The sequence below is a fragment of the Hyperoodon ampullatus genome (assembly GCF_949752795.1).
Source record: "Hyperoodon ampullatus genome assembly, chromosome: X".
In the NCBI taxonomy this organism is placed as follows: domain Eukaryota; kingdom Metazoa; phylum Chordata; class Mammalia; order Artiodactyla; family Ziphiidae; genus Hyperoodon; species Hyperoodon ampullatus.
The window spans coordinates 54,538,635-54,565,825 of NC_136913.1; the positions used below are offsets into that span (position 1 = coordinate 54,538,635).

At 45.8% G+C, this 27,191-nt stretch overlaps 1 protein-coding gene across 1 annotated transcript in view; it reads left to right on the forward strand.

The window, feature by feature from the left end:
- Positions 1-12,892: 12,892 nt before the first annotated feature.
- MSN (moesin) overlaps positions 12,893-27,191 on the forward strand; it is a gene marked incomplete at both ends in the record, with an annotated part of 29,120 nt that continues 14,821 nt past the window's right edge. The window contains 4 exons of the mRNA XM_079728013.1: positions 12,893-13,088; positions 13,220-13,370; positions 13,593-13,776; positions 18,967-19,050. Of these exons, the coding sequence (XP_079584139.1) occupies positions 12,893-13,088; positions 13,220-13,370; positions 13,593-13,776; positions 18,967-19,050 (615 nt within the window). The remainder of the gene's footprint in view (positions 13,089-13,219; positions 13,371-13,592; positions 13,777-18,966; positions 19,051-27,191) is intronic.

Genomic DNA, 27,191 nt, shown 5'->3' on the forward strand with positions numbered 1-27,191 from the left:
CCTCCAGCTCACTGTTCCTGTGTAAGACTTAGCTTTTCATCTCAGATGGCCCCAAATCTGATAAGTAAGCAGCTCCTGTTGATGGTAATTAGGGAGATTTGAAAACAAAATCACAGAAGTCCAAAGCTGTGTTCAACAGGGGATTCTGGAGCAGGGGCTGACTCTTCCTGCTCCTCCCCGCACACTTCATCCCTGGCTTTGATGAGCCTCCTAAAATCAATCCTGGCTTTTTGAGAAGGTGCCTCCTTTGTGCTCTTTCCAGACTATGCTTGAACAGAAGGAATCCTGGGTACTTTTGGAGTAAGATACTGAGGCCGTTTGTTGTAGGGGTGATATTAGAGCCTAGCTTTTACCCAGACAGGGAGGCATTCCCAGCTCTATCTGGAGCCCTTACATCCAGTGTTCTGGAGGTTTGCATTTTGTTAACTGTTGTGTGTTTATGTGGGTATATGCCTATTTGGTCACCCATGCCCATTCTTGCCGAGTTCCTGGGAATCCTGTAATGGAGAGAGTATGGTGCCAAGGCTGAGTCATTCTCCTGGAAAAGCCAGGATTATAAGAGGTGTTGTACCAGATCTGCTTTGGAATGCTTTCTCTTTTCTCCTCTGCTGTCCCCACCCTTCCCCAAACACACCTAGGATTGTAGACACCCACCCAACTCTAGGCTACTAGGCCTGGGAGACTCAACCACTGAGCTTCCTGAGGGGTGACCAGGGCTGCTCCTCCTCTCCCCTTCCTTTCTGTCCCCAAAGCCCTATACCTCTACGCCCAACAGTATAGAAGACTTGTGGAATGTGTAGAGGTGTTCCTACCCTTAGGGACTGAAGCATGTTTGTGAATAGTCTGTGAGCTAGCTTAAATGGTTTTAAGGCGACAATTAATGGTGAGCATTGCAAGTAGAGTTGCCTCAGGTTTTTCTCCTGACTTCTTTGGGCCAGTGTCTGGTCGGCATTGTTCAAGGTGACTTGAGAGAAAGGAAGATGGTAGCCATAAGATAAATTAAGTGGGCCAATTATGTAAAATTATTTTCTTTTTTTAAAAAAATATTTATTTTTGGCTGCGTTGGGTCTTCGTTGCTGCACGTGGGCTTTCTCTAGTTGTGGCGAGCGGGGGTTACTCTTTGTTGTAGTGCGTGGGCTTCTCATTGCAGTGACTTCTCTTGTTGCGGAGCACAGGCTCTAGGCGCGTGGGCTTCAGTAGTTGTGGCACACGAGCTCAGTAGTTGTGGCATGCAGGCTCAGTAGTTGTGGCTCGTGGGCTCTAGAGTGCAGGCTCAGTAGTTGTGGCGCACAGGCTTAGTTGCTCCGCGGCATGTGGGATCTTCCTGGACCAGGGCTTGAGCCTGTGTCCCCTGTGTTGGCAGGCGGATTCTTAACCACTGTGACACCAGGGAAGCCCCTGTAGAATTATTTTCAACCATTATTTATAGCTGCATGACCTTGGGTAAGGTATTTAACCTTCTGAATCTTAGTTTTCCATCTTTAAAATAGAGATTAAAAATGACACCCACTTCCTTGGAATTTATGAGAGAGAAAAGAGCGCATGAACATGAAAGTATACCTAGAAGGGTGCCTGGCATATTGAAGATGCTTGATAAAAGCCCCTTTTCTCTTAATTTCTTTCATTGTATTTTGCCGTCTTTAAGTATTTGAGATCAAAGAATTTTAGGACCCTAGTTAGGCTTTTCCTCTAATTTGTAAATGGGCTCCCTGCACTGCACTACCTTCCACTGCAGCCCGTTGAGGGGAAACAGTCCAAGAATTTGTGTGGGTGAATCTGTTGCTCTGTGAAGGAGAACCCCAGCTCGGGAGAGCCTTGAAAGTCCCAAGATGAGGGAGTTGGGTATTATGAGACCCAGGTTAGACAGGATGGTTTTGGGATGGGAAGAAGAGAGAGTGTGCAGAGGAGACAATGGTTAGAGGAACCCTTACTCAAGAAAGCAAAACAGTTTGTGAAATCATTGGGTCCCCACCCCTTTGCAGAAGCTAGACAGCCATAGCTGAGGCCCACCCCAAGCCCTTGCTGTGCTGGTAGCTTTCACTTCCTGTGTGTGTGTGTGTGTGTGTGTGTGTGTGTGTGTGTGTGTGTGTGGTAGGATAGGGTGCAGGGGGATCTTAATCTGGTCATCCTTCCAGGTCTATCTGTGGGTAGACAGGTTTTCCATATGGACTGAAAGTGGGTTGTAGTAGGATCTCTCAAGATCTGGAGAGTGGTTCCCCCAAGGTTTGTGGAAGCTAGGGTAGGGAGTGCTCATTAAGCTAAGCTGGTACCTCAGTGAGGCTGTGTGGAATAGAACCAGCTTCCTACCTATATCTTGTATACTAGGCCACCTTGTCTGGCTTTGTCTTCAGGGATTTCTGTCTCTGCCTGTGGCTTGCCTCTCCCCCACATCTGATGAGCTGGTGTTTAATACTGTGGTGGTGGAAAGCTCTCTAATGTATTTTCTTCTGATAGTTTCTGGCAAGAGGGTCAGAGAGCTGGGAAAGCAGGACTTGATACTTAACTTTGTACTTTTGGGAGGGATTTCACATATTGTATATTTTCCTGTGGCATTTGAAGGGCCTACACTCTGTGTCCTTGTACAGGCTATTTGTCTACCTGGAATACCATGAGCTTCCCTTTCCCTTTAACATCTTTTTCCTGTGAAAATCTTATTTGTCATTCAGGACAGGTCTGCTCTTTCTCTAGAAACCTGGCCTCGTGCCTTCTCCATTATGGCCTGGGTGCCCCTTTATGTTTCCACAATTCCCTCTGATTATCTCTATCACTGCTCTTGCTGTACAGCACGGTAATTCCCCATGAACTTGCAACCCCTCCCCAACAAAAACACTCTCACACGCTTGCTCACTCACTTTCACAATGCACATTTGCAAGCATTAGAATCATCTCAAGGCCTGGTCCATAGTGGTGTGTGAAGCAAGCATGTGTATATATGTGACTGTGTCAGGGGTAGAGGTCCTTTCTGAAACACCTGAGGTAGGTAAGAGGTGGCCCTGTTTGCTTTTCTAGGTCTTATTAGAATTGTAGGTACAATTTTAGGACTCACTTTGGATTGTGGAACAATATCTATTGCCTGGGCCATAAGAGAGGCTGCCGGGTAATTTCTATAGAGATTCTGGTGGGCCTCTTTCCTGCTGCTATGGAAAGAAACTAAACCAGAGTTAGGGTGTGGGTGCTTCTTACCCTACCCGAAGAACTCTGATGTGTGTATGTGTTGGGAGTGAGTGGTTTCATGCATGCTCAACCTTACCATTAGGGGATACAAAGATTGTAAGTTTCTGGTGGTAGGGGTGCTAAAAACCCTGGTATTGTTGGTTGGGTAGGTTAAACAGTTTTTACCGGTCTCAGTAAATTAGTATCTGAGCTTGTGGTTTGGAGGGCAAGATGTGGCTTTATCAACTCAGAAAATACAGAGCCAGCATTTAAAGAAGTTATGTTAATCTACATAGGGACCAAAATTAATAAGCTGGATGTCATGTCCCTGTTCTCTTACTGACTGCCCCCTCACCCTGCCCTAGGACTTTTCCAAAACAATCATAGATCCACAGAGCTCAAGGGCATTATTTGGGCTCTCTATACCTCTGCTTCCAGGAAGGTTACCATGACAAAAATGAAGACTGTGGCTACAAACAGAGATACCTAGGGCAGGTGTGATGCCAGACGCCACTCTTCAGCCTTCAGCACATCCACTGGAGGCAGGTGCTAAGAGTTGGTATTTTCTTAAGGCCTATATGACAAACCCTGTTCCTTGATGGGGGCAAGAGTTAGATTGGGCTGCAAGATTAGGTGTCGGAGAGCAGTAGGCTGGTTGGGACTGGGGACGACTTGTTTAGGGGCAGTCAGTCAAGGTCTCCCATATAAATCTAGCCTGGGATTATGCTGCACTGAAGGTCTGCACTTAGTGAGGCAGTGCTGTGGAATGGCATCTGCCTTCTGATTTCTCACCCTGGATGAATGAGGAGGCCCTCCCTGAATATTCAGATGGAATGTTCAACCGCATTCTTTGCTACTTATAGTCTGGGAAGGGAAGACAAGGGGGGATCCAGGGCGTCAGCTGGTCAGAGAGGAGTGAAGGGAAATTGAACAATGAGTGGGCTCAGACTGTGGTACCCCCTCATCATCCCTTCCTCTGATCTTGTTGGGGGAGCTGTTCCTATTGGTCTGAAGTCATTTTCTTTTATCCAGTGGCCAAAGCCACTCTAGGCCCATTAAGACCCTGTGCAAATCATGTTGCTTTAGCAGAAATGCTGATACTGGCATCTAAAACCCATGTGTAGTGAGACTTCAGTGATGTTTGGGAGCCTTTAAAAAAAATATGTTTACTGTATTTTTGCATCTCATGGTTCATTAATCAAGGAAGAGCATTGGCATGTTTTCTTTCAGTTTCCAAATATAGAAGTTGCCAATTTGTGTTTTCTCAGAAAATTCGTTTTTCCAGAAGTACTTTGGACCATCACCATCTTTCTCTAGGCATGGGTCCTCCAGTGTGGAAGGTGCTCCCGTGGTTAGCTGGTCACCCTTCCTGTCCCTGTCTGTGAAACTGGGAGATTACTGCAGATTTTTCAGCTTGATCAACCAGGTTACTCCAGCTCCCTCCCCAGTCAACGAAAGCCTCCTCTAGGGAGGGGAAGTGTGGTAATGACATTATCTTTCCCCAGGCAGCCACGTGTTCTCTGAGAACAGGATGTGGGGAGGGCTGGGGCCCAGTCACAAGGTATGGGGGAGGGCGCGGGAAAGTGGGCTGGTAGCGTGGCCATGCGGGTTGGTGCCTGCCTCCTTGGCTTTGAGAGGCGTGAAGAGCCCCTCTATATCTCGAGTGTTAACTCGTGTACACCCACCCACCCATGGCATGTCTGTGTTCTTACTCTAAGAAAGAACTGTAAACACCTGTGAAAGAGACCCAACTCTTCAGGTTGGAGAAACTCAGTGGCAAGGAGTGGGTGGGCCCAGGCTGCCCGCTGTATCAGCCCATGCCTTGTGACTCCTGCAGCCATAGGCCATTTTGGCAAGGTTTTGTCCGGGGAGCTGTACCCCAGTAGAGAATGGGGTTGTTTTGTTGCTTTACCCCCAGGCCCCAGTCACTCCCCTCTGAACAGATGGCTGCCTAGAACACTAAGGTGATTTGCATGTTCAGTTTCCTTTCAGGCCCCATACTCTTCTTTTCCCCGCCCCCACTACTTCTTCTGGGGACCTTTGGAGATGTGCTGCCTGGGGTGGGGAAAAGAGGATGTAGCTAGCTTCCTGTGCAAGGGAGGGTGGGGCGCCCGCCTTCCTGCCTGTCTGCCCACCCGCCCAGCTGCCAGCGCTTGAGGAACTGACTGTAGAGTTAAGTTCAGAGTCATCAGAGTCAGAGGGGCTTTCTGGGCGTAGGGATGAGGCTTTGCTCTTGTTGGTCTCTCATCACAGTTCTCCACCACGGGGATTGCTGGGCTCCCTTTTCCTAGAATCACAAGGCAAAAAAGGGCTTTTAGAGACTAACTGGTCCAATCACCTCATACCATAGATGGGTAAACTGAGCCCCAGGGAGTCTTTAAGTCCTCTAAGGAATCAGCAGAGTTAAGATGAGTAGAATTTTACAAGGTTAGAACTGGGGCTCCCTCCCTTCCCCCAAGCTGCTAGTCCAGTGGTTTGCAAACTGTATTTGGCCAAGCTGTCTGGGGAGCTGTAGCCATCCTCCTACCAGAACAATTCTACTTTTATGTACTTTATATCCTGAAATTTCATGAGATTTTCTGTTTGGGAGAATGAAGAGGCAGGAAGCTGCTAATAAAAGTAATAAAACTGAAAACCACTGATCAAGACCTACCCAGTACAGTTAGGGACACTCCAACCTAGAGGGGGAAGGGACTATCTCAAGGTTACTGGTCCACTGTTTTTGGCTGGTTGCTTCCAACTAATGGTGTGGCTCCCTCCACTACAAGAAAGACTGTTCCCATCCTGTGCTACCTTGATCTTCTCCCATCCCAAGGAGAACCCCTCTCGTAGCACCCTGAGACAGAGCTAGAGGCCAGAGGCCACTAGATTTCTTGGATGAAATAAATGATAGCAAGTAAGCCTTTGGAAGGACTCTCTTGCAACCTTAAATAAGAGAAACTTGGAAGGGCAAAGAACAGTGTGCTTGCTAGTAGTTGAGGAGACCTGGGTTCTAGTCCTGTCTCCTTCACACTTGAGCAAATTGGCCGTTTACCTCACTGAGCTTCCATTTTTCCTGTCTATAAAATGGTGCTCATCTCTGCTCTGCCTTTCATACAGAGTTGAGTTCAGTGAGAGAATGCATGTGGACAGTGTCTTTTAAAGTGTAAAGCACTGTGCACATGGGGTTAGGATTTTTATTGTATAAGGGTGAGCCAGAGGTCCTGGATTGGATAATGAGGTTGCAGGAGAAAGGAACTAAAATGTATCAAACATCTAATATATGCTAGGTGCCAAGCCAGGTCCTTTCCTATGAGTAAAGGAGATAATGCTGTCCTCACAACAATCTGTGAGGTAGGCATTGTTACTCCCATTTTACTTTCAGGAAAACTGATGCTTCAAGAGATCTAGGGACTTGCAGCGCCCCCAGGGCTTCCTTCCAGGACCCACACTCTCCGTCATGTATTTGTAAAGAGACCTTAAGAAAGTGCTGTGGTTTCCTTTGGGGATTTCCAACCCATTCCCTGCTCCACTCCAGCCTCTCTCCTCTGGTGGGGATGAAACTGTCTCTTGTTGCCTTCATGTCTCAGTCCTGGGCTCTTTACCTCTTGGTAGTACACCAGGTGCACTTAGGTGCCCTTTGGCTGTTAGTTGATGGAGGAGCCCTTGGGTCAGCTCCCTTTTTTTTTTTTTTTTGCGGTACACGGGCCTCTCACTGTTGTGGCCTCTCCTGTTGCGGAGCACAGGCTCCGGACACGCAGGCCCAGTATCCATGGCTCACGGGCCCAGCCGCTCCGTGGCATGTGGGATCTTCCCAGACCGGGGCACGAATCCGTGTCCCCTGCATCGGCAGGCAGACTCTCAACCACTGCGCCACCAGGGAAGCCCGGTCAGCTCCCTTTTTGTTGACAAGGGCTTCCTACTGCCCTGGGGTGCTGGTAGGAAGAGCCTGGGATTTGTTGCTAGTTGGACAGACCTGGCTCTTGGCCAAGATCATGCAACTAAAAGATGGCAGTTGCTTCCCTTCATTGAGATCAGTTTCCTCGTTTGTAAAATGGGCCTAAAGGTGGCTTACTTCACGTGTGTTTCATGTGCTGGTGAATGTTTCACAAACTCTCTGGTGAAGCCATGATTTGAACTGTTTACTAATCCCTGTGGTGGAAATACTCTCACCATTGCCAATTTCAAACTACCAATATAAGGTCTTTGAAGGAGGAGTTGTACAGAGTGGCCCATGATCAGCTCTAGTACGAGCTGGTTCCAGTGCACTGTTATTCATCACACCTATCTTAGAGTCCCAGGCTCACTCCCACCCTCAGTCTATTCACATCTATATGCAAATGCAAGACCCTCTCACCATGTCTTTTCTGTTCCCCAAGTTCCCAGGGCATCCAGGAAAGAGAGAGTATCATTTAAGGTCTGCTCCTTGCCTGAAAGTTCTCCCAAGAGAAAGTGCTTAAGGGGCAGAGAACTTGACAAGATTTTGATTGGGGCCCTAATTAGAGTTTTTTTTTTTTTTTTGTGGTACGCGGGCCTCTCACTGTTTTGGCCTCTCCCGTTGCGGAGCACAGGCTCCGGACGCACAGGCTCAGTGGCCATGGCTCACGGGCCTAGCCGCTCCGTGGCATGTGGGATCTTCCCGGACCGGGGCACGAACCCGTATCCCCTGCATTGGCAGGTGGACTCTCAACCACTGCGCCGCCAGGGAAGCCCCTAATTAGAGTTTTTGATCAATGTGTTTTGGCTGCTGAGGTATTTACACCAGTTGTTTCCTCCCACTGGCTAATTCTTAACTAGATGGGAAGATAATGGAAGGCTCTGGACAGTGACCTGAGGGTATGAGGGTATGGTCATTCCAGAAAGCACTTAGCTGTCTTCCTTTTTTTTTTTTTTTTTTTTTTTGGCTGCGCTGGGTCTTCGAAGTGGGCTTTTCTGTAGTTGCAGCCTGCAGGTTTAGTTGCCCGGGGGCATGTGGGATGTTAGTTCCCCGACCAGGAATGGAATCCCACATCCCCTGCATTGGAAGGCGGATTCTTAACCACTGGACCACCAGGGAAGTCCTGCACTTAGCTTTCTGATTGGAATTCCAAAGCTTTCTCCTCCCTCTTCTGCCTGCAGAGCATCCTCTGCTGGGTTCTAACCTAAAGGTTCCTGCTATGAGGATCTCTGGGCCAGGAAGCATTTTGGAGGACCCAAGCTCTGGTCTGACCTCTCATTTTATCTCAACAGCATCTGTGTCAGGTGATGTTTCTTTAAATTTCCCGGAGGGTAAGAATCACTTGGGACAAAGCTACTACTTCCCAAGCTCCTCCTCTGGAGAGTCTGTTTCAGTAAGCTTGGAGTGGAGTCCAGGAATCTGGGTTTTTAAACTAGTGCCCCAAATGATTCCCAACAGTTAAGTTTGGGAAACACCACATTACCACTGCACAACCGTCTGCCAGGTGGATGTCATTATGCCCATTTTACAGATAGGATGATTGAGAGATCATGGCTTGTTATTGGCAGAGCTGGATGCTGCCCTCAGGTTTTTAGAGTACAAAGCTATGTTCCTTCTACAAGAGAGAAATTGCTTTAGTACATAATAGTGTCTGTGGTGGTGGGAAGTGATGATACTAGGTAGGGAGGGGCAAGGATAATTCCTGCCCTACTTTACAAATAAAGAGACCAGGTTGCAGAGGGCTTTGGGGGCAGTAGCAGGACTGACTGCATTCCTGATCTTTTGTGGAGGTGAGCTGCATTCAACTCTGGAGAGCCACTCACTAGGCTCACCGGCCTAGATGTCCCTGTAGTTACTGCTCTCTACTTGGCTTTGTTTCCCTTCCATCAAGCATCCCTCTGGCCGTATTAATACCAGCACATGAGAGGCTGTATTCCATGCCAGAGGTTCCCAAACCTGGCTGGCCTTGGAATCACCTGAAGCTCTTAACTTCTAATGCCCAGGCCCTGCTTCTTACATAATAATAAATCATGATCTCTGTGGGTGAAGCCAGGGAATCTGTATTTTTAAAAGTTTGTGATTTTTCTGGATAACAGCTGAAGGACTTTGGACGTCTTAGTGTGTTGTGTTGAAGGGTTGGGAACTTGTATATATTGATGGGACATGTTTGGAGAAAATGGCAAGGCAGAGCCTAGAACGAGGAAAGAAGATGAGGCAGCCTTTAAAAGGACAAGGTAGCATAGGCACTCTGTTGTATTCTGACTCCCCTCAGGGCTCTGCTTCTTGGGGGAAATCCCCATCCCTCCCAAGAGAGAAAACATTTAAAATAATTGAAGGATGTGTGTGTGTCTACCTGATGTGCATGGCTTCAAACTGTCTAGCCAAGTAGAAATCTAATCACATTTTTAGAGTTTGCCCCCACAGTCAAAGAGTCCTTTATGCTCAAAGGGCTCTCTGGAGGTCTCCTTGGGCAATCCACAGCCCTTAGGTGCAGTCGAACAGGTTTTTGTTTTAAATGATTTCAGAGAGGTAGTAGAATATTTGTAATAATATGGCTAAAAAAGGAGGGGTTAGTAATCATCACATTCTACTTATGATATACCAAGTACTTTCATGTCTGTTATTTTAACTTAAATCTCCCAGTAACCCTGTTGTGAGGTTGATGTTATTAGACCCATTTTATAGATTAGAAAACTGAGTTTCAGAAAGAGGAAGGTCAGAGAGACTCCAAAGCCTCTTTCTGCTATACCATGATTTGTTCCTCAAAGAACTGAGCCCATTATTTCTGGGACGAGGGCTGCAATTTTGTGAGTTCCTCAGATACCAGGTTTGGCTGTTGGCTTACCAGCAACGTTGGCAGGAAGCTGACCTTAGCTTAGCTCTGGGGTTGAAAACAGAGCTGCTTTTTTTTTTTTTTTTCAATTTTTATTGGAGTATAGTTGAGTTACAATGTTATGTTAGTTTCAGGTGTACAGCAAAGTGAATCAGTCATACATATACATATATCCACTCTTTTTTAGATTCTTTTCCCATATAGGTCACTATAGAGTATTGAGTAGAGTTCCCTGTGCTATACAGTAGGGCCTTATTCGTTATCTATTTTATATATAGTAGTGTATATATGCCAATCCCAATCTCCCAATTTATCCCTTCCTCCCTTTCCCCGCTGGTAACCATAAGTTTAGAAAACGGCTTTTTGATTTACTCTGGAAGCCTCCCCTTGCTCCTGCATAGTTGACTGATCCTGGCTTCAGCAATTTTAATACTGAGGAGCACAGTACAGGGCAGTAATCCCATGAGTAATGGATGGAACTCAAGCTGAGGCTTAGATCGGCTCCAGTGCCTTTCAGAGCTGGGATGCTGGAGGTCGCTGTGATGTGTTCTTGAGCACAGAAAGTAGAGCCCTCTTCTGGTGCTCTGGGCAGAACTGGTGTCTCCAGGCAGCTGCAAACGGTCTGTGTTTCCAGTCTATAAATACTTCCTGTGAAACTTGTAGGCAGGAAGCTGGGTCAAGCAGGAAACTGAATCTAGAGACTGAAGCCTAGTTGGGTGGGGCCCCAGAGAGGGGCTTAACCCATTTGAGAGACTTATTTTATTAATGATGGGCCCTCTTTCCTTTTATTTCGGCAGCTTCAAAGTTTTATGAGAATTGAAGAATCTGTTGTTCTTGGCTATCTAGATATAAATCTGTTCCTCAAATTCCCTGCCTCTTTCCCTGCTGTGTCGTCTCCACCCTCTCTGTACCTCCCCACCCTGTCCCAACCTCCAGCTTGGGTCTTGGCTGTGACTGCTGCCAGGGACCTTCCCAATCAGTTGCTATCCAAGTTTTTGCAAAAAAAACTGTCCTAGAAACAAGGGATCTTTGAGTTTCCTTCCATGCTGTTATAAAAGGTTTAGTCTCCCTAGAATGGGTGATGGTGAATGTATCAGAGCCTGAAAGTTAGGCTTGCCCTCTGTCATAAACTAGACTTCCATTCGGTGTCAGCTTGGAGTTTTTCATGGAAGCAAGCTGGTCCTGCCTCCTCCACATAGTCTTTCCAGCTCAACAGGCTGACGTGTCTACTGTTTTCCAAGTGCTAGGATGTTTCTATTGCTTATTATGGCCAGTGGTTCAAGAGCCAGATTTTTTTTTTGTTAGAGTATAATTGCTTTACAATGGTGTGTTAGTTTCTGCTTTATAACAAAGTGAATCAGTTATACATACACATATGTTCCCATATCTCTTCCCTCTTGCATCTCCCTCCCTCCCACCCTCCCTATCCCACCCCTCTAGGCGGTCACAAAGCACCGAGCTGATCTCCCTGTGCTATGCGGCTGCTTCCCACTAGCTATCTACCTTACATTTGGTAGTGTAAATATGTCCATGCATCTCTCTCTCTTTGTCACAGCTTACCCTTCCCCCTCCCCATATCCTCAAGTCCATTCTCTAGTAGGTCTGTGTCTTTATTCCTGTCTTACCCCTAGGTTCTTCATGACATTTTTTTTCTTAAATTCCATATATATGTGTTAGCATATGGTATTTGTCTTTCTCATCAAGAGCCAGATTTTTAATCCTTGCTCTCACACTGTCCAGCAGCTGTGTGACCCTGGGCCAGTGCTTCCCCTTCCTTGGACCTCAGTTTCCCGAGCTGTATATTGCAGAGTTTGAATCAAGTGATCTCTAAGGTTCCTTTCAGGTCTGATAGTTGGGGATTCTGGATTATTTATTCTTTTGGAAAATAGGGATGAGAAGTTCAGAAGGGTTTATTCTGGAGGTGCCAGATGAGATTCTAGGATGAGTGGATTGAAATCTTGAGGAATTTGAAGAGGAGGAATGGCTATGCTAAGGAGCTTGTGGGGCAGCCCCCTGTGCCTTGGAAGGAGAGATGTGCTGGGGTGGGGGGTAGGCGAGTGGGTGGTGTTTGCTCCTGGGATATGGTTTGGCTGAGCTGATTTTGAAAATAAGACCTGGAGTTAGGTATAAATGGTGAGAAGCTAGTTTCCTTCCTGACCTTCATGTGTTGAGAAGAAGAGGGGGACTCGACCTCAGTCTGAGTTTGAGCAAAAGGCTGTGCAATTAAGGCTGGATTAATGGGGAAGCTGTAGCTTACTAAGGTAACCTCACTGTTTCTGACCTTTGACCTTTTCAGCTTTGTTCTCTGTCCTGAGCTCTCCTCCTATAGTGACAATGTAGTTATATTCTCATTGCTATGAGGGGTTAGTTTTGTTTGGGGTTACTCCTCTAAGTATATGATAACTGGAGGAGTAACACCCAGTGTCCAGTATGCCCTTGTCTCCCAGTTGAAATGCTTCTCAGGGAGCTTTTGGAAGGCAGGACTGGGCCAAAGCAAGTGAAAGGGGACCCTCGTCTCCCGTGCCTTTTGCAGCAGTTGGAGTGATTAAAGAATTACTGCTGACCCATTAAAGGTATGGGTGTGCATGGGGTTGGGTGTGGTCTCCTTTCTAGAACCTACTGGAAAAAAGCACAGGCATAGGAAGGGTTAACCCTAGGCAGGTCTTGCCAGCTGTATTAAGGGTCTGGAAATGGGCAGGAAGAGGTCAAAACAGATAACTGTACCAGGTACCACTTCCAAGTCCACAGGGAAGAGACTGAGTTGCCGGGAAGTGAGTGAGTCAGTGCAGGAGGAGGAGGGGAGGGGGGAGGGGGAGAATGCCTCCTAGGCTAGAGATTCAAAGCAACCCTTGTTTTACCCCTTATGGAAAACAGCTGCTTGAGGCAGTGCTGTCATCCCAAGAGGCAAGACAGACCAGGCCCTGCCCTGCCCTGCCCTGCCCTGGCCCCAGTTCTGGAAGCAGGAAGTGGTGGGCGCTAGAGCCTAAATAATGGGGGTAGGCAGTTTGAGTGACACTGTGGTGACTGCTGTCTGTCCAGGGAAGATACTGAAGTTCTGGGGTTACCCTGGTAGGGCTTGTCCTGCCTCTGGCCACCCTCCTACACTTACCTTTGCCTTCTCCATAGCAGCAGGGACACTGAAAGCCCAGAGGAGTTGGGCCTTTGAAGAGGATGGCGAGGTGGCAGGTGAGGGGTGATGTCATTGAGCTCAGCCCCAACTGGGCTGACTCATAAGCTCTGCCCTGGCAAGGGGGCCTTCCCAAGCAGTGCTTCCCAGATGTGCCCAGGCTTCCTATGCTAAAGTGTTTGGGCCTTAGCCAAAATAGTTGCCAAGGCGGTGTCTGAAGTCAGCAGTGAAATCAGTGTTACTGGAGAGGTAGGTGGAGACAAGGATGGTGCTCTGGGAATGTCCAGAAAACTTGTCTTCACCACTCGCTGGCTGAGTAAATGTGGTTTCAGTGATGTTAAGTGAGACTGTGAGTGAAGGGGCTTGGCACATAGTTGCTATACGGTAAGTGTTCATTTCCATCCTTCTGTTACCTGCCTCTGTGCTCGTCAGTTTCCTTATCCATGGCGTGGGGCTGGTAATGCCATTTGCCTTCTGTGTACAGGTCAGTGCTTCAGGCAAGCCACTTGTGATTATTCGACTCTCTCTGCTTTGTCCTCTATCTCCCCCAAATTCCCTTCCAGGAAAGAGCCATCTTATAGTTCAGTGACATGGGTGAGTAAGAGGAAACTTTGCCCTGATCTCCTCACTGTGGCCCAGGTACTGTTCATCTGGGTGCTCCTGGCCCTAGGGAAAGAGAGGGTCCCTTATTTGAAGCTAGCCAGGTTCAGAGAGCAAAGTACCCCAGCTGTTGCAGCCAAGGCAGAGGTAGCATGTGGCCTGGTTATTTTGTTTCTTAGGCCAGCCAACTGGGGACACAGGAGAGATCCCAGTTTGTTGAGGGCTTTGGATGACTGTCCACTGACATGGGCTTGTTAGTGTCCAATGAAAGGCTTGGTGTGGGAAGTGTCTGTGTTCAATTGTTCAATAAATAACAGTGGATTTATTGTTCTTGGGCTAGGGGTGGGAGGGCTAGGGTGTATGAGAGGGTGTCACCCCCCCACCACCACACCCAGACTTTTTTTGTTCCTTAAACTCTAAATGTTCTCCAGAGACACCGTTTTCAAGGACAGGCTTAGACAGGGCGTTAGTTCTCTGTTGGGGACCACATCTTGAAATGCTACTCCACCCAGGCCAGCTCCTCCACTCCTGCTGAGCTGAGGGGCTGCCTGGGAACTTTCTGCTGACTTTGGAGGCTTTATTTTCAAGTTCTTGCCTCTCAAACTAGACTGCCCTCTTCTCCTCATTGAGATTGAAGAGGCCAGACCCAAAAGGAAGGCAGTGGGTGCCCACTAGGATGAGCATCCAGTGGGCCCCGTGTGGCAGCGTGGCAGTGGATCTGGGCCTGAAGCTCCTTGTACACATTTGGGTCTCAGATTCCTCTTAAGGAAAACAAGGGATATTCTTTGATCAACACTCCTGCCCTATACCTATCACCTTCAGCCCCAGTCATGCTATTACCCTTACTACCCGCTACCCCTGACACACAGAAGAAAAGGAGAACGCAGACCCATGACCCTGTCTTCATGACTCACATTTTCTTCTGAGTTAAGTGATGGCAAGAAGAGAAGTCTCTTTGTGTTTGCTTTTCTTTCTAATTTTTTTAAACCTAAGAATATTTGACTCCACAGTGAAGTTCAGGAAACCACAGGCTGCTTTCCCTCGAGAAGCAGCCACAGTGGAATGACAGAAACTCGCAGCGGAGATTCTAGAGAAGTAGGTTCCAGTTTGGTTTCAGCTGGACAGCTTCAGATTTGAAGAGAGCCCTTGTTCTGGGGCGATGCTCTATTAGGAGGGAGGAAGCTGTACAGTACTAGCCTCTCTGACATGCTTATTCCTAACCCAGGCTGAGTTCTTTTCTACCAGTTGATTTATTTAAGAAACATTTATTTACCAAATCTTTAAGTTAAATATTTGGACTTGTGGGCCAGCGCCTGAAGATGATAGATTGGTATGACCTGTGATTGACATGATCTGTAAGAGACACTGAATTTCCTTTGAAAATTCTTCCCAATAGTGTGAATTCAAGGGAACTCCTGGGACTTCCTTGGTGGTCCAGTGGTAAAGAATCCGCCTTCCAATGCAGGGCACACGGGTTCGATCCCTGCTCAAGGAACTAAGATCCCACATGCCGCGGGGTAACTGAGCCCATGTGCCACAACTACTGAGCTCCCTCACCTCAACTAGAGAGACTGTGTGCCGCAAACTACAGAGCTCATGCACTCTGGAACCCACACGCCACAACTACAGAGCCCACATGCCGTGGAGCCCTGCGCGCCACAACTAGGGATAGAAAATCCACATGCCACAACTGGAGAAAAGCCCGTGCACCACAATGAAAGACCCCGCATGCCCCAACGAAGATCCCGTGTGCCGCAACTAGGACCCAACACAGCCAAAAATAAATAAATAAATAAATAAATAAATAAATAAATAATCTTATAAATAAAGGGAACTCCTAGCTGTGGAATGTTCCCTAGAGCCCCACCCCTTTCCTTGGTGTCCTCCTTGGGTGCTTTCTTCTAAAACGCCCTGTTCTGATTCTGCCCCACCCTGCTTAGAACCTTCAGGGTGGCTGGCCACTCTCAACAGGATTAAGGCCCAGCTTTCTAGCATATTCTTCAAGGCCTTCTACCTACCTTCCTGGTCTCTCTGCCCACTCTTCACCTTGCAGACCTCATTTACCCTGGAGGAGACCTGCATGCTTTTTTTTTTTTTTTAATTACAAATGTGTTTTTTTTAAATTCAAACAGAAAGTCACAAAAATTATAATCATCCTCATCAGTTCACTCAGTCCCATGTAATTAATTTTTTTTATCTTGATCCTTTGTTAGCACTTTTATGAATTAATCAGTTTTCCATTAGAGTTCTGAAAATGCTTATTCATTCAGTTCAGCAGTATAGACCTGCAGGCTTTTACCTCTGTCTCCTTTTAGGCCGTTGCACATATTTCTTTCTCTACCTAGGGCATTTGTGTGCTCTTCCCCCCAATTCCCACACTCTCCCCTTTTCAAAATCCAGGTTATCCTTAGAGACCAGTGCAAATACCACTTTGAACTGTGGTTCCATATTTCCACAAAAGGTTTCTTCTGTTCTGGTATGGCACTTCTCAGGGTTTCCCTTGTATATTATAATTTTCCTGTTATTCAGTAAGTACCTTGGGGTCAGGGACAGGTCCTATAGCTCTACTGCAACCATAGTTCTTTAAACATACTATTCCATTAATATTGGGTAAACTGAAATAAATTTATAGGAAGCTCCTTAACCTGGAGTCCTTGAGCCTCCTTGAAGTCCATGGGTATAATTTGAAGTGGGAAGGATCTATGAAGTTGGATGGAGGAAAATTACATATTTGTTTTCACTAACCTCTCACTGAAATTTAGCCCCTCTTTCAATTATGAATGTAGGCCAAAAAAAAAGTACCTATGACTTTGTCACCAGTGGAAATCTAAGATACTTTTGTATCACAATTTACTTATTATAGATTTCTCAAAATATCATTTCCCGAAGACAAAGTTGAAATTACAGTAGTAATAATTAATAAGACCCAGTGTTAGGTAAATATATAATATAATATAATAAAGAAGTACATATTAAACTTTGGTAACTATTTCAATATAATTGGTCTCTTTGTATCTACTTTATTTCATGCATTTACAAATATTCTGAGAAGGAGGTCCATAGACTGCACTAAACTGCTTGGAAAGGTCCATGGCACAAAAATGTCAAGATGTAAGATGTTCCTACCTCTGATTCTGTATACTGTGTTATATCTACCTCTTATATCCCCTTGCTTAGTACTGTTCATTTAGCCAATATCTTGTGAGTACCCACTGAGTCTTGGATACTGGAGAGGTAACTCTAATTAAGACAGAAACCTTGAGGTGAGAATGAAATTTCTCAGTGCACTAAAAGGGCCACTGTCCCTTTTCTCCTCTTTCCTATCCCTATCAAGTCATTGGTGTTTTGAGGGCTCCCCTGACTCAGCTCAAGGGTGATTTAAGGCTAGATGTTGAGGCCAAATTCCAGCCCTTTGGGCCTCATTCTCCCTACCTTATGAGGGCCTATTCTATGGAGGTCACTGTATTGGCAGGAAGCCTAGGTAACACTGAGTCAAAGTGGCTAACCCTGCCCGTTGTCTCCCACTGGGGTACTTGCCTTACTTGTTCCTGCCTTCATGGCCTTTCCTGTCCCATTGTCAATCCTGAAATAGATTTCCTCCTTGGCTCCCTGGTGAGATTTATTTACAAAATTGTTCCCCAGGCCTGGTCCTCATCAGAATTGTTTAGCTGGCAAAATTGCTGTCTGGCCCTCTCTTCCCTGCTAGCTGACCCCTGTGCTCAGGAAGGGCCCATAGGTGTCAAAGACTGATAAGGCCTAATGTCTTACCCACTCCGTGGGGATTTGCATCTTTGACAATTCTATTTTTAGTTCCCTCCCAATAGGATAAGTAATATGTGAGCATCTTAGAAAATGTAAATCAGTTTTTTTTTAATTTAAAGAATGGAGAATGCACTCATAAGATCACTACCCAGAAACCAGGACTGACTAACACTTGGGTATGGTTCCAATAACCTCTGTATGCATACTTTTTACAAAGTTGAGCTCATGAAATCTTGTTGCTTAGTCTTCCTTACTTAATATTACTGAAGTATTTGCCTTGGGCATGAAATAGTCTTTATGAATATTTTATATGACCATGTAACAAGCCATCTTGTAGCTATACCATATAGGTTACTTAAGCAAAATGTCCAACAACAAAAGAAAACACTTAATCTTTGATTTCTTTTAATGGAGACATTTTACACTTCGGTGTAAGAAGAGTTTGGCGTATTGGCTTAAATTGTGAGGCTTGGACTTAGATCTGAATTCAAACCCTGTCTTCCCCACTTACTAGTGATGTGACTTTAGGCAAATATCTAAGTCTTCATCCCCACTGTGGAGATAATACTCTAGTTCACAGGGTGATTGTTGATATTAAATGGGGTAGTGCATATAAAGTGCCTAGTGAGTAATAAGTCTGGATACATGAAAGCTGCTGCTTATTATTGCTATTAATACTATTACCACCACCACCAAGCTTTCAGCCAAAGGAACATATCTCTATTGATGAAATTTCAGCTATCATTGACTTTGGCTAGGGGATCTCTTCTTAAAGGTAGAGGGTACTTTTTCTAGTGCCTGTGAAATACTGTGTGTTTCCATCTGGGCCTGTCCCTGTTCCTTTTCTCTCTGCTGACTTGGCTTTGGGAAGTCAAGCACCTCTGTGCTGCCCACACCTATCTCTGTTGAGGCCCCTTTCCTCTCTTGAGCCTGGGGAGACCAGTGAGACATAAATACAGGAAGTGTTAACAATGTAAGTCAGTATATAGAACCATAGACGTCAGCACTGAAATGGTTGTTGGAGATTGCCTAGTGTAATTGACAACCTCCACCCCCTGCACTCCTGCCCTTGCACATATGAGGGTAACTAAGGCCCAGGAAGGGGATAAGACTTATCCAAGGTTGTAGAGTGAACAAGTTATGATGCTAGGCTTAGAATGCAGTGTTCTTTATCCTGCCCTTAACTTGCCTCTGCAAAGATCAGTGCTGTAGATAATCCAGGCTATAGATCAGAGGTGGGGAGAGAACACTGTGGGCTTGGAGCTGGCTGGTGTAGGTGGAAGAAGTACAGTCAACACTTGTTTCCTCTTGATAGTAGGTTGATTTGCATTCATTTGTTTGCCCCTTGGTAAGCATTGCCCTGTAGCTATGGGGTTTTTTGTCTTCAGTAAACTGGTTGGGAGCAGGGGCTAGGTTATTGTTTGTTTCAATAGTCTCCCTTCCTTCACACCAGTATCTAAATGTCTTAGGTTCTTGCATCTTAGTTCCCTCTCCTGTGGTTGAACAGAGACTTGTCCCAGGCTCTGCTGAGCATAGAGCCAGACAACTAACTTGCCTCCTTTGATCTCACCCTAGATCAATGTGCGTGTGACCACCATGGACGCAGAGCTGGAATTTGCCATTCAGCCCAACACCACTGGCAAGCAGCTGTTTGACCAGGTAAGGGAGGGACTTGTTGCTCCTTAGCCCCCCACTTCTCCCAATAGCTTCCACCATAATACCCACTTTTGGGGAATCTCTTCTAATCACTCCTCCAGGATAGGTCAAAACAAAGGCTGGCCTCAGCCTTAATAAGGAAGGAGGCAAAGTTTAACTTTGGCAGCCTACGCCTTGATGGCCCCGATTAATCCTATCCTTGGTGCTGAACATGGGAGAAAAGAGAAGCAAGTGGGATATGACTGTGTTAGATACTTTTAAAATGTCAGCATGCAGAGCCTTTCTCTCAACTCTGAAAGATGTAAGTGATCTCTATTTTGATGATGACTCTCAGAAATTAAATAACTTAATTGCACTCAGCTGGTATCTAGCTGGTATTTGAACCCCATGTTCTTGTCACTACAACATGGCCTCTGTCACATTGTTTTTTCTTCCTAGTAGAAGGAAACCAACACATTCTCCCTGAAGTAGTGTGCTCTATGTACATTTCCCTCAAGGAATATTGGGACTTAGGATACCACTGGGGGTGGTGAATGCAATAGGAGGATACCTCAGCTCCTGTAATCATGCCATGGAGATAATTCTGAAGTGGTCATTCCCATCTCCAATCCAAGGGTTGTTCCTTTGCTGTGAATCACCATTGTCAAAAGGGATGTGCTATATAATAGGCAGGTGGGGGCCACACAATCTGTTAGCATTCAAAGACCCTCCAGGGGCCAAAGGAGTGTGCCATCTGTGACCAGACTTCTAGGAGTAAAAATGGGATTCCCATTTCCAGAGACTGGAATCCCTCCAGGTGGGCCATTATCCTATTTCCACACCCGCCTCTGGTGAGGTGGGAATCTAACATTGTCCTGGATGTTGGGACCGCATGTCCCCTTAATGGATTTTCCAGGCCCTCTTGCTTCCCTTTCTCCTTTGCTCTCTGAGTACCTCTGCTGTCTGAGAGCTTACTCAGAGTTGGGAAGGGAAAGAAAGAAGGAGATTATATTCAAATGAGATCATTCTGTTACTATGAATACTCCTGACTGGTGAGGGGAGAGGATGGAGATGGGGATGGTGCAAGGCTGTTTTCCATTCAGATCTCTACGTAAAAGGAAGGAAAATATGCCTAGAAATGTGAGGACAGTTTGGGCATGTCTCCTGAGTCCCTGATGTCATGTGATAGAGTGGAAAAATTGTTGTCTATGGCTATTACAGATGAAAGTTAACATTTGTCCAGGGCTTACAGTGTGTCAGGTACTGTGACAGACATTTTGTGTACCATATCATTTGACTATCACAAGGCCCAATGAATGCAGGAATTAGTACTGGCCCCATTTTACAGATGGGGAAATAAAATCTTCATATTCATAGCTAGGCCTTGGAAAAATTATTGAACCTTTCTGGGTTGGTAGTCTCATTCCTCTCCTGGCCCTGCCCCCCAAAAGTGGGTCTAATACCTACCTCACAGGCTTTTTGTGAGGTTATGAAAGAGTATGTCATTTGTATCTCACTTGCTACTCAGAAAACTTGTTACAGTGGTTTATAATTATACAAAAGGATAAATTAGAAATAGGAGAGAAAGGCAATAAGAAAATACAAATAGAGAAGTGAGTGTTATGTGAAGCATCTGGCATGTAGTAGAGATGTAATGAATGATAGCTTCCAAATGCTGCAACACTTCTTGTCTCATTAATCAGCTAGAGTTGGGAGATGGGCTTGAAGATCTTCAGCATAGCTAACTTTGGGTCTAGCTAGAACTTGCTTCTTCTCTGGAGTTTGTTTTGTGTCGAATGGTGAAAGGTAGTAATTGATATTTAATTTAAAAAAGACAAATTAGTCAGAGGAACATTTAAACACACATTTACTACAATTAATGTGCTGACATTCACATAGTTCACAAGTGATTACAATGCTCGTCTGGAATGACTGAATGCATTTTGATTACATTAAGGTTTTGCATTCTCCCTTTGCATGCAGGTTTTATATTGGAAAGCTTTTCAAGGGACAGCCTGGTGAAGTCGAAAGGGCACTGGATAGAAAGTTGGAAATTTTGGGCCTTAGGCCTGGCTCTACCACTAACTCTCCTGATACCTTACACAAAACTTTCCCCTCTTTGGGCCTCAGTTTCCCCATCTGTACACTGTCTAACTGATATCTCAAATCTGGTTATCTCTCAGAAATTTATCTGTGGCATTTATTTCTGTATTCCATATCTTTTCTTTCCCATTTCTAACCCCACTATTTGTGTTTCAGATGACCCCTTTCCGTAAAAAGGAGGGAAATGCTTCACTTGAGTATGATCTGTAATTGGCATATGTCAGGGGGTGGGGAGGGGAAGGATACCTGGAGGGGGGACAACTCTTCCTAGATAGGCTTCTGCTGTCTCTGGGACAAAAGGGAGAAGGTGTCCATACCATAGGTAGGCTGTTGGGCCCTTTGCTTCAGACAGCAGTATCATGCTGGGCAGCAGCTGTAGAGAGGAGAGTATCAGCCAATGTGGATTTTATAGTCCAGCTGGGTACCAGAGACTCCCTTGGCCTCTACCCAGACGCCTTCCCAGAGCCCTGGTTCTATATCCCACCTCTCTCAAACAAATGACACCGTTCCCTGCCTTCAACACTGGGGGCTTTGTCCATTTGCATTGGAGGGCGTTGCTGTGGAGGGTGAGGAAGGCATAATTTAGAGCCTAGAGCAGAAAAATACTTGAACAAAGGGGTTTATTAACTTTGAAAATCCACAGGGCCAGATAGTTCTTCGTTAGTGTTGGTTTGGTTTGCGTACTGTGGGTGTGGTTCTGAGGGAAGCCCAGTTGGTAGGGAGCCCTGGCCAGATTGGTGTGCTAGTTCTGAAAGCTACTGCTTCCCCAAAAAAGCCCTTGAGAGACTTGAATCTTTCATACTGGTTGGGGAGAGGAAAGGGAGGAAACCAGGAAATTCATGATTTCCCACCAGGAAGTTCAGTGTTGTTTTGAGAAGTATGATTTAGTGAGCACCTACTATGGACTAACCTTGTTTTAATCCTTGTAGTGACCCTGCCTGTGAGAGGTGAAAAAACACACTCTAGATTATGTAGTTAGTAAATTGTGATACAGAGTTTCAAATATAGCTCTGACTGTAAAATGATACTTTTCCCTACTGTGCTACTCTGTTTGGGGTGAATGAGCCTGTTTGGCTTGGAGAAGACTCAAGAGAAGATGTATTCTCTGTCTTGAGATCACTGAGGGACTGTTGTAGGAAGGAGGGAGCAATCCTGTTCTGTGAGGTCAGAAGGAGCAGAGCTGGGATCCCATAGGTGAAAACTACAGGAAAAAACCATTTCAACTCTGACACAGAATTGAGCATCTGGCACTCTCGGGGCCACGGCCGGTCTGGATGGAAATCCTCAGAGGTTCATGTTCACAGGCCACTGGGGGATTTGATCTCTTCCATTCTTCCCTCTCTCTAAGTTGATGAGGCATAAGGAAGGAAGTCCATTCTGTCTGACCTTTGAGATCCATCATTCAGGGAGATCAGGGGCCTAGGAGGAAGGAGCTGGACTCCTTGGGAGGAATTGACAGAAGCTCTGGGGCCATCCTGGAATCCAGCAGTTGTCTGGCTGATGACCAGAGAGGAAGCTGACTGGAGAGGAAGCACCCTCCTTGGCACCAGCGATAAATAACAGGCAACAATGGGAAGCCATAGCTTGAGGAGTTACAAGGCCTGGTGGGAAAGGGAAGTGGGGCCCATAGTTCTTCCCGTTTGCCTTTGTTCCTTCTTGTGAGTGTGTTCACAGCTAGGGAGGAGAGAGAACACATTTTGTTACAGCGATTTTGTCACTTAGCCCCATTTCTAAAGCATGAGGGTCTTCCGAGGGCTCTTGATTACCTAGGTGCCACTAGGGGGCAGTGCTGCCATAATAAGTTCCACTTTAAGAACCCTCTGCCTGGCTCCTCCTCAGCCGTGGTCTCTAGCTCTAGCTCTATTCTAGCTCTACCTGCCCCCTCCACTTAAGGTTTTGAGCTCTAGAAGACGGGTGAAATCTCAGAGCATCCATCCATTCATTCATCTGTTCATTGACTGATTCAGTATTGACTGAAGGTCTACTGTGTCTCTAGGAGAATCTCTAGACCTATCAAACACCATCTCTGTCCTTAAGGAACTTGGAGTTACTCACCTATGGAAACAGAGAAAAGTACATGCAACTCTCCTCTCACATTGAATGAAACAAACACCCTTGAGGCTCAGGTTGTGTATAGAGGTGGTATATAGAGCATGGGATTTGGTGGCAGCCGTGGGTTCAAATTCTGTCCTGCTATTCAGCCGTGTGACCTTGGATGGCTTGTTTAGCTTCTTAGGACTTTACTTTCCTCAGTAAAATAGTAATCACACTAATCTCAGAGATTTTGTAGTCTTATTTAATCCTCGAGTAAGTAAAGTGCCTGGTGCATAGCAGGCATTCTAATGTTGCTTATTCTTATTAAGGGCTAAATAAGTGGGTGGAATTTCCCCTGGGAGTTCAGATAAGGGAGCCATGGAATCAGGATGCTTTTCTGGCTCAGTGAAGGCCTTAGGATTTGTCGACTCTGCATTGAAGGCAGCAATCCCTTCTTCTCTTTTTTTTTTTTTTTACCATTTTTGTTTTATAAAATAACTAATATCTATTATTATAATAATAGTATCCCCATCTTATAGATGGTGAACTGAGGCTTAGAGAGGGGAAAATACCTGTTTAAGGTCAGATAGCTAGGAAGTAGTATAGTGGCTTGAACCAAAGCTTATAGCATTTGCAATTTTCCCAGTGCCTTTTGTCAGCTGTGTCCTCTGTAACCTCCTCTTTATTTGCCTGTTTCCATTCTAAGAACAAAGTTTGGTCCCTAAACTTAGAACCCTAGCTGAATGGGTTCTCTGTTACTGAGCAGGTGGCCACTTGGGCACAGGCAGTGTGGGGTAGCAGAAGCAGTGATGGTGGCAGCCCTCCTGGAATTTTCCAGTTGTGCACTGATTTGCTTTCAGGTGGGTGGCTGATGCAGCTGCTGCCAAGCCTGTAATGGGATCTCAGTGGGCCTCAGGTGTTTGGGCATTGGTGCAGTTTTGCACATAATTTCTCATGCAGTTTTCCTCTTGAGGCTCAAGCCTTGCTTCCCAATCCTGCTCTGGGCTTCTGAAGTGACTGCTTATGTCACTAGTTTATTTACTCAGATAGATGCATAAGGGATATGAGGAGGGGGGCTTTGGTTTCCAGAATTGACCTAATCTCCCCTCCCCTCCCCAGACCTCAGACGTAAGTAGCCTTCACATGCAAAAGAGAGGCAAAAGGGAGTTTTTGCTTACATCCAGATGCTCCTGGTAATTAGTGAGGATTTTCTCAGAGGCAAATCTCTTTCCCTCACTGGACCCCAGTTTTCTAGTCTATGCTGCTTGGATCCTGCAATGCTCCAGTCTGTTTGGGGGGTTTCTATTGTGTGGCTGAATAGAATCCACAGCCAGTGTCTTACAAACTGAAGTCCTAGACCCTCTAGGTGAATGTGGCAGGTTCCAGGAGGTACACAGAGCCGTGGGTGGATGTGATTTAGTATCTTGGCGCATCAGTTTTACTTGTAGATAATATCTATTTCATTATTAAAACATGGATATTTAAGGAGTAGAAAGTAAAATTTGCACAAATGATTAAGGTTAAACCTTCAGGCTTCAAAAAAAATTGCAGCTTGCAGCCATCTTCTTGTATCTCACACTGCCACCCCCACCCCACCCCACTCCCGTCCCCTGGGTATATGCATTCATTATCTTCTGCTGCTTAAGGATTTCTTCCATGGCAGCTTTGAGAAATACTAGCTCAGGCCAGATGAGCTGGCTCTCTGGAATCAAAGGGAGCAAAGAAAGACATTTTTTCTCAGGGATGCAGCCATTTCTCAGAGTGGAATGGTAAGGACCCGTCACTGGAGCCACAGATGTTGTTCCTGGAACCGGGACCTAGACACTCTTTCCCACTAGAAAACAAGGTTTCTGTTTCCTCTGGAGTAAGGTCTCAGCTGGAGGCAAAGCTGGAAGCAAGCTAAGCTTGGCCTCATTTCCATATTTCAGGACTTTGAAATGGGGCCAAGAGTTGCCTGATCAAATGATTCCCAGCGCCCTGTGGACCTTAATTGGAGTTTTCCTTATAGCCTGGGGTCCAGGGGTCATCTGTTTTATCCTTTGTTCTTTTTCAGTCTTGATTCTGACTTCAGACCATATTTCCTTCCCCCCACACCCTCACTTCCTCACTTTAGGACTTCAGTGGAGGCTAAGAGACATTGCTCATCTCTCCAAGCCCTACAGCCTAAGGAAGTGGAAAATTTATATGCATCTGATTTCTCTGTATTCATAAGGCAAGAGGCAGTGCTCAGAGAGATTAAAATGCCTTGCTGATCCTGAAATCTTTCTTTAGATATCGCTTTAGCTATTACTTTATCCTCAGAGATACTCTAGATCCTGGAACTGTTTTGGCTCCCATGATCCTCTTCTCATCACACCCCTAGCCATCCCACTAGTGAAACAGACAACATGGTGCAAGAAGAGGCTAAGGAACTTAGTCCTGGGACCTGTGGGACTGGCTGTGTAGTCCGTGCCTTCCTCACTCCCTTTTAGTTCTGGGGTCTCTGAGCTTCTACAGCTGTGCCGTTGGTACAGACAAAAACCAGTTGCTGCCCTACTAGTTTTGTTCCCAGTCTGCCCTGCCGTGACCTAGCATCCTGGCCCTAATGGCCCATTTTCAACATCTTCAGTGGGTCCCTTTCATTCTTGGGGCTGAATTGTTTCTTGGAACTTATTTCTTTCCACCAATTGTACCTTGGCACATTATTATTTTGCAGCCTGGTGAAAAACCATTAGAATTGTTAATTAAGCCCTATCTTAGATATAGGATAAGAGGTGCTTTAAAAAAATCTTTCCTGTCCACATCCTCTTCCTCTATCCTCTGCAAAAAAGCCAAAATCACATTTCAACATGACTACTTTGTTGTCATCTAAAACCTGGTAATTCCTGCTGCCTATTGACTTACAGTCAAGGACTCACCTTGCCATTGAATCCTGGAAGTCTTTTGATCTTTCCTCATACCCTGCACCTTCCTTCATTTATTTTTTCTAAGCATGTTCCTAGTTACCCAAGTTGGCAAGAGGTAGGTGGGAAATTGGGTTGTATTTCTTGGTAATTTACAAATAACCTAGTTAGTAGAACGGTAGAACTTGAAAGCAGAAAGAAGTCATTTAAGCCACACCGTTCGTAGTAGATGGGGAAGCGGGATAGATGAGGAAGCTGAGGCCCAGAGAGGGAAATATGCTACCTTAAGATCACACAGCAAGTTGGAGACAGAATTGAGACTTCCACTGAGGTTTTCTGATACCTGATTCAAGCTAGAAAGGGAAGGGTGATCACCATGCATACCCTGGTGAGCAATGAAGGTTAATGACCTTGGGATATGGCTTCTCTCCAAAGCTGTTGTTGACTGAGTCTAGTGGGAAAGCCAGGAACTATATCTAGATGCAGAGGTAGTCAAAGTTCATTGTCTGGCTGGGATATCTGGGCCAAAAGAGAGACAAGGGAGTTAGTCACTTGGGAACCCCAGAGCTTCTAAGATCCTTTGAGCCCTTGGCATTATGATATAGCATGCAAGAGAAAAGGGTATAGGTTTTGGAGTCATACAATTAGGATTCTAGTCTAGGCTCTACAGTTTTAGACAGGTTGCCTCTCTAAGCCTTATTTTCCTCATTTATAAAATGGAGATAATAGCTATCTCATGGTTGTTCAGTGTTTGGTACCTGGCACATAACAGGTACTTTAATAAACATGATCCACTTTTTCCTTGGGACCTCTGAAGCTCTAGATTGTAAGCTCTGGGAGTGACTATGGGGCCTGGCCTTGGATGTGTAGTGCAGACTTTGGATACAGTGCAGTGTGTGTGTGTGTGTGTGTGTGTGTGTGTGAGCGTGCGTGTATGCGTTTTGAGGGGAGATACTGATTTATTCACAGGGAAGACATAAGCAACACTGGGTCCTTGTTACCTGTTTCTAAGTCCAGGTAAATTTCTTCACCTCAACCACCCCCCCCCCAGCACACCCCCCCACAATAGAAGAAAATATAAAGAAGACTCTGATGCCAGCATGACCTCATTAGGATGTGGCTCAGCTTTATTGCCTCTATCCCCAG